Source organism: Mus caroli, unplaced genomic scaffold (assembly GCF_978045245.1).
Source record: "Mus caroli unplaced genomic scaffold, Mus_caroli_1 scaffold_2, whole genome shotgun sequence".
NCBI classification, from domain to species: Eukaryota; Metazoa; Chordata; class Mammalia; order Rodentia; family Muridae; genus Mus; species Mus caroli.
The window spans coordinates 175,764,802-175,775,778 of NW_028227257.1; the positions used below are offsets into that span (position 1 = coordinate 175,764,802).

General features: G+C 42.0%; 1 protein-coding gene across 3 annotated transcripts in view; it reads right to left on the bottom strand.

Annotated features, from left to right (window-relative positions):
* Positions 1-10,977, bottom strand: part of Usp6nl (USP6 N-terminal like) — a 123,405-nt gene that overhangs the window by 103,804 nt on the left and 8,624 nt on the right. For all 3 annotated transcript variants that reach the window (XM_021154013.3, XM_021154009.3, XM_029470742.2), the window contains exon 2: positions 6,230-6,321. In XM_021154013.3, coding sequence (XP_021009672.1) covers positions 6,230-6,233 — 4 coding nt within the window. In that variant the 5' untranslated portion in view covers positions 6,234-6,321. The remainder of the gene's footprint in view (positions 1-6,229; positions 6,322-10,977) is intronic.

Sequence of the window (10,977 nt, forward strand, 5' to 3'; positions counted from 1 at the left end):
GCAAGGCTTCCAAATGATCCAGTCCAAGCCACACACCTCCCAGTAAATATAGGTAGAGGCAGGTGGGTAAACAGCTGGCCATAGGCCAGCAATTAAAGACAGCAAGCCAAGTGCCCTACCCAAAAAGGCTAGTCAGCAGCACAGGTTCCATTCCAAGTCTCCAGAACTCGGGGAAGCTCAGGAGGCCTGCCACTGTGAAACTGTACTCTCAACGGAACGTAAGCTTCTCCTTACGAACCAATTGTCTTCCTAAGGACCACTGCACTCACAAACTCATGGCTGCTGCGGCATCTGCGTGCACAAGATCAGGCCAGCCAGAAATCCCAGCATGGACAGAAAAGGGGCCCATGCTCCAGCAGATGGTCCTACACATGGCACACACAGGCAGCACACAATGGACTCTATGGGAGAGAAGCGGTAGGGCAGAGTCAGGAGAGGGAGGAGAGAGCTCTGACCTAAACATATGATATACGCTATGTAAATCTCAATAAAGAAACAATAAAAAGGAATTAAGTGTCTTGAAAGAAGTCACTCATCTATTACTACAAAAAATTTTTACTAAAGTTGATTAAGATATCAAATCTGTATATATTTTGCAAGATAGTATATGTCTAAAATGTTTTTCTTAATGGCAGGCCTACAAAAACTGGTAAATAACTTAACTGAAGAAATAACGTGTAAATAGCTTGCAATTTTGACCAGTAAACACCATTTTAGCAGCTGGGAAAGCTAGGGCTGCTTTAACATCTGTTTGTGATAAACTCTAGATGACTTTCAATCAAAGGAAACCAGAATCCCACCAAAAATGTCTTACTTATGTGCAAATGTCTTTCATATAGAAGTGTGTAAGGAGAAGAGGGCGAGGGGCAGACAGAGGGGAGGGGAGTAGAAAGAGCGGGCAAACCTGAGTCAGAAGGCTATGGGAACTTGGTGCACTACTTTTATAATTTTTTTTTAAGTTTGGTAAAAGTAACAAAAGTAGAAACAAAAAAATTAAGCTGCCTCCTAAAGTTTAAAAATGTAAAAAAATTATAGCCAAATATACTGTATAAAACTGCATTTGGCTATATTTAGTTCACAACAGAATAACTTATGAGTTATTCCCTTTCTTCTAGCAAGAAGATAAACAAGCTAAAGACCAAATACATTCCCTTTGAGCAGTTGGGATCTAATGATGAAGGGAGGTAGTAACCAAGGAGCTAGCAGAGCTGTGGTCCTGAGAAGCCCATGGCTGGCTGGCGCTCCTCACAGCTCCCGCCTGGTTTACTGCTGTCCATCTGGATAGGAGACAGCAGTCTCAACAGGGGCTGGTGCACACTCTCCTGCCCACAAGCTACCAGGAGAGCTCCTTGTTAACTGACACCTCCAGAGTCCCCACACACTACAACAGATTCCACTCTTACACTAAGAATGACTGCAGCCGCACTGCAGACGTGGGTGGCTCAGTGATAGGTGTACACACACCAGCATTTAAAATACACTCAACTTAGACTCTCTTTAACTTTCAGCCAAGCCGAGGGATGCAGCTTTCCTACTTCTGGTAGACTACTGCTCTAGAAAGAAATGTTAGCCGGTGTTTAGGGGAGTATCTATCCATGACCAAGACTAGCAGAACCCAAAGCTGTCACTGAGGGACTCAATGATCTACTGGATTTATTTTTTTATTGGGTATTTATTTCATTTACATTTCCAATGCTATCCCAAAAGTCCCCAACACGCTTCCCCACCGACTCCCCCACACACCCACTCCCACTTCTTGGCCCTGTCGTTCCCCTGTACTGAGGCATATAAAGTTTGCACAACCAATGGGCCTCTCTTTCCATTGATGGCCGACTAGACCAACTTCTGATTCATATGCAGCTAGAGACACGAGCTGGGGGGTGGGGGGGGGGGTTACTGGTTAGTTCATATTGTTGTTCCACCTATAGGATTGCAGATCCCTTTAGCTCCTTGGGTACTTTCTCTAGCTCGAGAATCGACAAATGGGACCTCATAAAATTGCAAAGCTTCTGCAAGGCAAAAACACCGTCAATAAGACAAAAAGACCACCAACAGATTGGGAAAGGATCTTTACCTATCCTAAATCAGATAGGGGACTAATATCCAATATATATAAAGAACTCAAAAAGGTTCCAGAAAATCAAATAACCCCATTAAAAAATGGGGCTCAGAGCTAAACAAAGAATTCTCACCTGAGGAATACCGAATGGCTGAGAAGCACCTGAAAAGATGTTCAACATCCTTAATCATCAGGGAAATGCAAATCAAAACAACCCTGAGATCTACTGGATTTATAACATTATCCACTAGAACACGCATCAAGCAGACTGTTCCCACTCCACTAGAAAACCACCAAAACCCTACACCAAATGTCAGCCCCATTTCTTTTCCTTGGCTAAATGAGAGATATTTCCTATGCAAAAGTGACCAATTTAAAAAAACAAAAAAACAAAAAACAAAAACAAAACAACCCTCCTCCCACCATCTACGCCAAAGGGCAGGAGCAAACACACCAACATACAACACGTACTCCTGACTGACCCAGTCAGGAGACCAGAACTGACATCCAAACAACTTATAAAACACAGCACTCATTTCAAAGAAAAACTTTCCTGATGAAAGTAAGATACAGTAGAAATTAACATTTGAAAATAGAGAAAACAGGGTTTTAGCATGAAGCTTTACAAAGGACAATTAAGTATAACTTAATTGCTTTTATTTTTGTGCTTTTTTGGTTTAAACATACACATCAAAATATTCAGTAAATACTGTTACTGGCATGTACGAGAACTTTTCTTGCCATAATATCTATTAACAACCCAAGACACCCACTTTCTTATTTCATCTTTGGTTTTACATGATAAAATAAACAAGCTGAATAAATACAAACTATGCAAATATAAAACAGAATAACAATTTAAGTGCTAAAATCAAAGCCTTTTTGTTAGCTGTAATCAAGTTAACAATCCACAATGAAATTCATAACTGTCATAATATCATCACAAGAATTCAGCTCAGAATTTCCTAAAGTACATGCCAGCAAGAACAAGAGCTGGAAAACACAGCGTGAACAAATCTCCAGTCCCAAGGATACCTGAGGACAGCCAGGGCAGGCGGGGAGGACACCCCTTGCTGACAACACGCGATGGCCAAGCCGGCAGTGTGAAGGTGGGTTGTCTCCAACCCACATCTATTTATCCCATGAGCTGCACAAAAATTACTATGTTCTATGTGTTCGATGACATGGAAAGAGCTGGGAAACCTGACAGGTAAATCTATTCTCATATCTAAGTATCCGATCTTTCCTCTGATAACTACATACGTGCTAAGGATGTAGCCAGTATTCATCAGAATCACGCTCACCAAGTCTAGGTTAGAAACCCCATCTAGATCTTGATACCTTCTAACTTTAGTACCTTTAATGCCGTACCTTTTAACCTCAACTACACTTCCATGTGGATTTTGTTTTCAAATCAAGAATTTCTGTTACATTCCATTTCCACTCTCTGTGTTAAGAACTCCCTGTAATGCTCCTTGGGCTACCTGTACTATGGGGGCCTGTTCAAGGACAAACTCTTTTTCTATATAATATCATCAAACTGTCAAGAGAAGAAAATGTAACCTAGTCTGATTCAAAGACAGCTTGAGAAGAACGAAGGTCTAAGCACACACTGGCAAAAGCCAACACTGCCCGAGCCACCAACGTTTTAAGTTTACAGTAAAAGCAAGTGTTTTTCTGAGTAATCTCTCAAGAATGAAATCTTAAATCATGCCCACAACTAAAATCTTCATCACCATAAGCCCTGCCGTGAAGGACCAGGGCCTGGGTCCCTCTGCTCCGGAGTTGTCTGTCACCACGCCCTTCCCAGCTTTGTGATGTTCAGCCACTCCGTGCACCCACCGGTGTGGAGTCAACCTTCCTTTCTCACACCGCTCCATCTACCAGGAACTCTCCACTACACTTTCTACAGGCTTCACAGAAGAGCATCTCTAATGTCATCTAAAACATACTAATGCACAGAAGCTCTACCACAGACTAACACATGCATATCTGTAATATTTAATTTAATAATTAATTTAATGCCTAAATGCCAAAAATCATGTTTGCCCTCAAGGAGCACATGACCTGACAGTACTGAGCATGAGACAGGCACAGCAGGCTTGCCTGGAGAGGGCAGAAGAACAGGACGGTAGCTTTTACAGTAACCTCAGATGTGAGACATGGAGTGTGACTTCATAACAGTGAAAGCCCACGGCAGCCTTCATCTTTGAGGCTCCGCTTCTCAGAAGACAAACACAGAAACACAGTTTACCAAATGCACTAAGACAAAGCACTAAGGTGACACAGCTGTGCCAGAGTATGTTAACACACTCAAATGGATCAAAAGTCACGTGACACAAGTGGCACAAGTGCTCTGCTCCAGGGCAGGAAAAGTGGCAGGAAGCCCTGTCTTGGGGCGGCTGTAAATACAGGCAGAGTCAGCATGCAGGCTCTTCACTCCAACCTGGAGCCCTGTACTGCTCTTCCTCACTATACAACACTGAAAGGCTCCTGCCAACTGTGCTAAAGCCACAGCCTAGAGGGAGATGCTGACCTAAGGCCAGCTGACCTGAGACGGAATCTGGGATGTCTCTAGTGTCACCGTGGAGTTGGGGCTCTGATCCACTAACACAGACCCAATTCTGATCTGTGAGTTAGTTCTAAAGCCAGGCAGACAAAGACCTGTGTGCAAGACGGCAGGGACATCAAAGGAAACTACAGTAGAGTGTGCCTGCAAAGTCACAGAGTGGTGACCAGAGCAGCAATACCAAAACCAGAACCCTGCAGACACACTGGAGAATGTATTGAGTGGTCTAAAAAGACCTCAGAGTAAGCCCTAGGAGATCCTCCGAGACACTAGGACATTCAAACAAACCAACAACAGTACAGTAAACAAAAAGGAGGAAAGCTTATGGACATTTAAAAAAGAACCAACTTTAAATATAACAAACCGAACACTAGCCACGGAAATGTTAAAACAGAACATGTTAGGCCAGTCCACCTCCACCTTCACCCTCACAAAGACCTGACTTCTGTATGGACGAGACACTGAGATCAGAAAATGAAAACACAAGTTACCTGTTCTCAGAAAAACTCATGGAACAATAATGCCAACAGAACTCTAAAACTACATAGACAAGTTTGATTTCAAACTTGTTTTTAACAAGTTTCTAAGTTAAAAAAAAATCTTGCAACTTCACTGTAATGTTTATGAACTCATGAGCATCTTCTCTGGAGCTGGGGTTTCTATGAAATAGCCTCATTCAAGACTTCATGGATGGAACTGAAACGGCACACACAGCCTCCTCCAGCTCTGGATCTGAATGCTCTAGCAATTGATCTGGTTTATTCAAAGAATCCCAGCCAAAAAAAAAAAAAAAAGACACAGTAGATACTTTAAAACTCAATGGTAACTTTCTGAAATTATCTTTAGTAGGAGGTCTCCAACATTTCCCTAAAAACCATGAGAAAAGTTGCCCTAATTCAGATTAAGGCAAACATAACCAACATAAATAATATACAGAAAAGTGTAAACTGACATGCTAATGGGGCAATGCTCACACACAACCCCAGAGTTCCCATAATCACAAAGTCTGTATTTCCAACAGTCACATAGGACCTCACGTAGAGTAAACCAAATCTTTCTTTTTACTCTAAAAGTAAGCACTTACCACAGTAAAATCCAGCTCTCCTAGGCAGACACAACAGAAAATAAGACATATACTGTCCCCTTAAAACTGAGAAGATAAAGTTTTTATCAAACCTGCTAAGTCCAAGATAGCCTTGCTTTCTTGATCTATTAAAAGCGCTGATAGATTGCTGTGGTTTTACATAAATATGATAACCCATGTTGCCCAATGATGAAATTTTATACAATAAAACTTCTCCTGATTATGGCCAGCTACAATATTCCCTTTCATACTTTTAGCATACTTTTTTCATCTTTAGAAAACAGAAAGCCAACAGAAGTCTTTAAATGACAGAAGTACTGAGCTAATAAGCTAGCACCAGGCTCCCTCATCACACCTAACTCTTTAGCATAAACCACATAGCAAAATGTGTCTCTCCTTGACTGAAGAGAAACCCAATTATTCCTTCAGGAAGTGATATAAATGTAACATGATTCTTCTTTTGTTAATAAGTAAACAGTAACAAGGCTGCAGAAATTAAGCCAAGCAGGGTACTTACTCATGACTGCAAACCTCTGTGGGTGGTGTTCCAATCCAGTATTAAACCAAAACCTGCTGTCCAGGGGTTCTCAGAGGAATACATATCCTGTTCTGGAAACAGAACACAAAGAAATCAGTTTTTCTAAATGTCAATATTTAAAGTTTCCTAAAAGGAAATGAAAATAACTTTAATTCAGTTTTTTCTAATATCTCTAGAACCCTCAGTCGTCGTCTCTTAAATATAGAAGATTACTACTAGTCACCATCTGATTCCCAGCTCCCTCTTTCTGAAACAAGGAACTTCAAGAATTAAAAACTATTGAGAAGACAACGGTCATACAGGAGCTTAGTGTGTAGACAACTGCATACAAGAGCTTAGTGTGTAGACAACTGCATACAGGAGCTTAGTGTGTAGACAACTGCATACAGGAGCTTAGTGTGTAGACAACTGCATACAGGAGCTTAGTGTGTGTGTAGACAACTGCGTACAGGAGCTTAGTGTGTAGACAACTGCATACAGGAGCTTAGTGTGTAGACAACTGCATACAGGAGCTTAGTGTGTAGACAACTGCATACAGGAGCTTAGTGTGTAGACAACTGCATACAGGAGCTTAGTGTGTAGACAACTGCACATACAGGAGCTTAGTGTGTAGACAACTGCATACAGGAGCTTAGTGTGTGTGTAGACAACTGCGTACAGGAGCTTAGTGTGTGTGTAGACAACTGCATACAGGAGCTTAGTGTGTAGACAACTGCATACAAGAGCTTAGTGTGTAGACAACTGCATACAAGAGCTTAGTGTGTAGACAACTGCACATACAGGAGCTTAGTGTGTAGACAACTGCATACAAGAGCTTAGTGTGTAGACAACTGCACATACAGGAGCTTAGTGTGTAGACAACTGCGTACAGGAGCTTAGTGTGTAGACAACTGCATACAGGAGCTTAGTGTGTAAACAACTGCGTACAGGAGCTTAGTGTGTAGACAACTGCATACAGGAGCTTAGTGTGTAGACAACTGCATACAGGTGCTTAGTGTGTAGACAACTGCGTACAGGAGCTTAGTGTGTAGACAACTGCCATATAAACCTGACTCTTAGTACTAAACTTATTCCTTCCCCATTCCCAGCTGATAAAGTCAAGAAAAGAAGAGGGCTCTGCCGAGGACAAATAAAGGGAAGCCTGCCTGCTAAATTTATTTTGATTGCATCCAAATTACTTATATAAAAAGGACCACAAAACTTACTGCTATAAGCTTTCTGTAATGATTCCATTTCCTCATTATAAACATAATAATATATGTAGCATATGTCCTTTCAAGGCATTCTAAGTATTTTAAAGATATATCTAGTGAATAAGTTGCAACCTTTAGATGTATTTCTTTTCACGCAAGGGTAACGTAAGCTTTGCTTTGTATTAATATGGGCATCAATAGTAAAACACACTTGACCCTTGACTAAGACTCGCAATCTAGCTTCCTCTTTTGATGAGGGAGAAGTACAGTGGTTAAACATAACGCGCGTGCATGAAGGCCTTCCTAGCGCCACCACAGAATGGCACCGCTCTGCAATTCAATACAAATGCACACTTGCATAACATTCATCATAACCAGTAAGCTATGTCCCACAAGCATGGACAGTAACACTTTATTTTCTAAGTCACTCAAGAAAACATAAAGCAGTAAGTCCCTCACTTAATACAAGGGTTATCAGTCACAGATAGAGAAGCTCTTTTAAAAATTCAGTTTGCTGTGTCCATACATTGTACTCAGATCATATAAGATGCGTAAGAAGCACATGTTTGCACAATGTAGAGGTTGCATCAGCATGTGCACGCACCACATGGGCCTACACTGTAGTTAGCAGTGGTATATAATCATGGCTCTGTCACCCCATCACCTGACCCCAGCCCACAGGTTTTTTTCTTCATCTGGGCATTAGCCAGTGATTACCCTTTCCAGATAACCCAATTACCCCATGGAAATGAGTGGTGTGGCAAATCTACAATCGCATATAATCGCACACTAGCTTCAGATACGCATCCGAAGTCTCTCACAATAAAGACACTCCTTTATGGCTGTAGAGTAAGTTTACTAGATTTGATTTCCCTCCTTGGAAACTAAGAGATGGAACATGCTGAATGACAACAGGAAAAGGCAGGAAATGTCACAGAAACACAAAGCAGATAAAACATTCTTGGACGCCCCAAGAGTCCATGTGTATTCATCCTTGGAGCACCTACCCTCTGCTCAGAGGCTTATGTTTATATGCATATTTAATGCTAAATTTTCTAAAGGGTATTATCAAAGTACCTTATAAGATGTAATGCCTCCCTCCTACCATACCTAAGAAGCCAAATAAATCCTTATTCTGGTATTTCTCAGCACCAAAGGATACGCGATGCCTGTAGGGCCTCCTCAGCTACCTGCACTCATGCTACGCAAACCCACATGCAAATATATGCACCTACACATAGTTAGAAACAACAATATTTTAAGTCAGGATAATAAAACTTACAAACACTAGATGTATAGACTTAGCATATGAGGGAGCAAATTTTACAGTTTACAAGCAAGCAAGCATGTTTTAGAACTTAATGTAAGGACCTCTGAATAACTTTTTCTCCCAACATACTATTTGTATTGATTATTTGGGAATTTCACATAATGCACCCTGATCACACTCATTTCCAGTCCCCCAGGCCCACCTCCCACCCTTATAACCTCCTCCCAGAAAAAAAAAAAAAAAAAAAAGAGGGAAAAAAAAAAAAAGAAAGAAAGGCAAAGTCCCCCTAGTGTTGCACATGCACACACTGGACCACGATCAGACGCCATGGCCAGCCCATGGGGCAATTCTTAGAAATGTGCTCAAGAATGACGCAGTGAGGGTCACCTGGTCAAGGCTCTTAAGCTCATCACAGTCCTCACCCCCATCTGCTTTCAGAGGAGGTAGTCTATCAATGTTTCCAGCAACCAGGCGGCTCAGTAGCACCGGCACACAAGATAAAATATCTATTCTCCTTTCTCCTCACCTAGAGAAGAGCAAGGTCTCTTAAAAACACAACTTTACATACTAGGTATTCGGTAGTATTTGTGTAAAATCCGGCATTTATCTTACTTTTCACATAGTGGCTTGGGGTTGGGAGGGGGCAATATGTCTTCTGGAACGGGGCAGAACCAACTACACCCAACTGAAAGCTGTGAGAGCACCAAGTTTGCCTACATTCTCTTGAGCTGCACCCAAGGAGCCTGCTGGCCCCAAAATGACACATAACTGAAGACAGCCCACAGCTTATACCAAACCCAGCCAACCCAGTCAAATACAGCCAAGGTTGCAGTCTATGAGCTAGAAATGTCTGCTGTCAGTCACTGAAATGTTGTAGCAATTGCTTTATTATAGCCAAAGATGACTAAGCCAGAGATACAGACACTGACTATGGGGGGTGGGGGGTGAGGCCAGCCTGGTCTACAGAGAGAGCTCCAGGACAGCCAGGGCTACACAGAGAAACCCTGTCTCAAAAAAACAAAAAACAAAGAATTAACTAAAGTTTCAAGTTAAAATAGACTGCATTCAAAAATCTAGGTGCAACCTAATTACAGGAAACAAATCTTTAAACAAGCAAAGCACAGAGAGGCTGGGAATAAATATTCTGTCACGAAAGCTGAGGGTGGCAACTGAATGGATGTCACTATGTTAGTCTTTATGTAATACGGAACACTTGTACAAATCTTGTATTTTACAGTATTCTAATATTTTTTGAAAATTTCCCAAAAGTACAGAAAATGTAAATACAAGTAACATAAATATATGGAGGTGCACGTATAAAGAAAGGTGTTAAGTGCAGGTACAATCTCTCGGCGGTGATCAGAGGCCAGAAGCAGCTGCGGTGACACACTCACTCCTTAGGGTAAGCAACAAAGGCGAGCGCTGAGCGGCTTGGCTGCACACCGTGGGCAGTGTGTTCTCAAGTGTCTGTTTATGGAGGAAGAGCTGCTCAGACACTGTCCATGGACGACACATCCGGCCACACAAAGACCTCATCAGCCGTGCTGTCCCACCTCGGAGGCCCCTCTCACCTGCACAGCTAACCCTGCACAGTCTTCTCCAGAGGCTTATCTCCCTACACTACTGCTGTTGAAAAGCCACTGCCCTCTCCCCTCCCATAATGCTTCAGGAAATGTCCGTCACCACAGTATTAATTATAACATCACAGAAATTTCCAATAATAAACAACTGACTAGATCATTCATTATTAATAACCTCTCATGTCCGTTGGAACTGCCCAGCAATTTAAGGAAAGGAAATGAATGAACCTTGCAAGGGCCTTTACCCACCCTCAGCACAGAATCATCAAGAAAGCACATCAGAAGCCAGGCGTGGTGGTGCGCGCCTTTAATCCCAGCACTTGGGAGGCAGAGGCAGGTGAATTTCTGAGTTCAAGGCTAGCCTGGTCTACAGAGTTAGTTCCAGGACAGCCAGGGCTACACAGAGAAACCCTGTCTTGAAAAAAACAAAAACAAACAAGCAAACAAACAAAAAAGCACATCAGAAATTAAGCTTTATCCGACTCACAGTTATTTCCTCAAAGGCTCACAAGCCATGACTTGTGACTTCAGTTTTTAAATTTAAAACAGACAATATAAGCTGGTGTGGTGGCTTATGCCTTTAACCCAGCACTCAAAAGGCAGAGGCAGGAAGAACTCTATGAATTTGAGGCCTACATGAATTTCTGGTCTACAGAGCAAGTTCCAGGCCAGCCAAGGCTACAT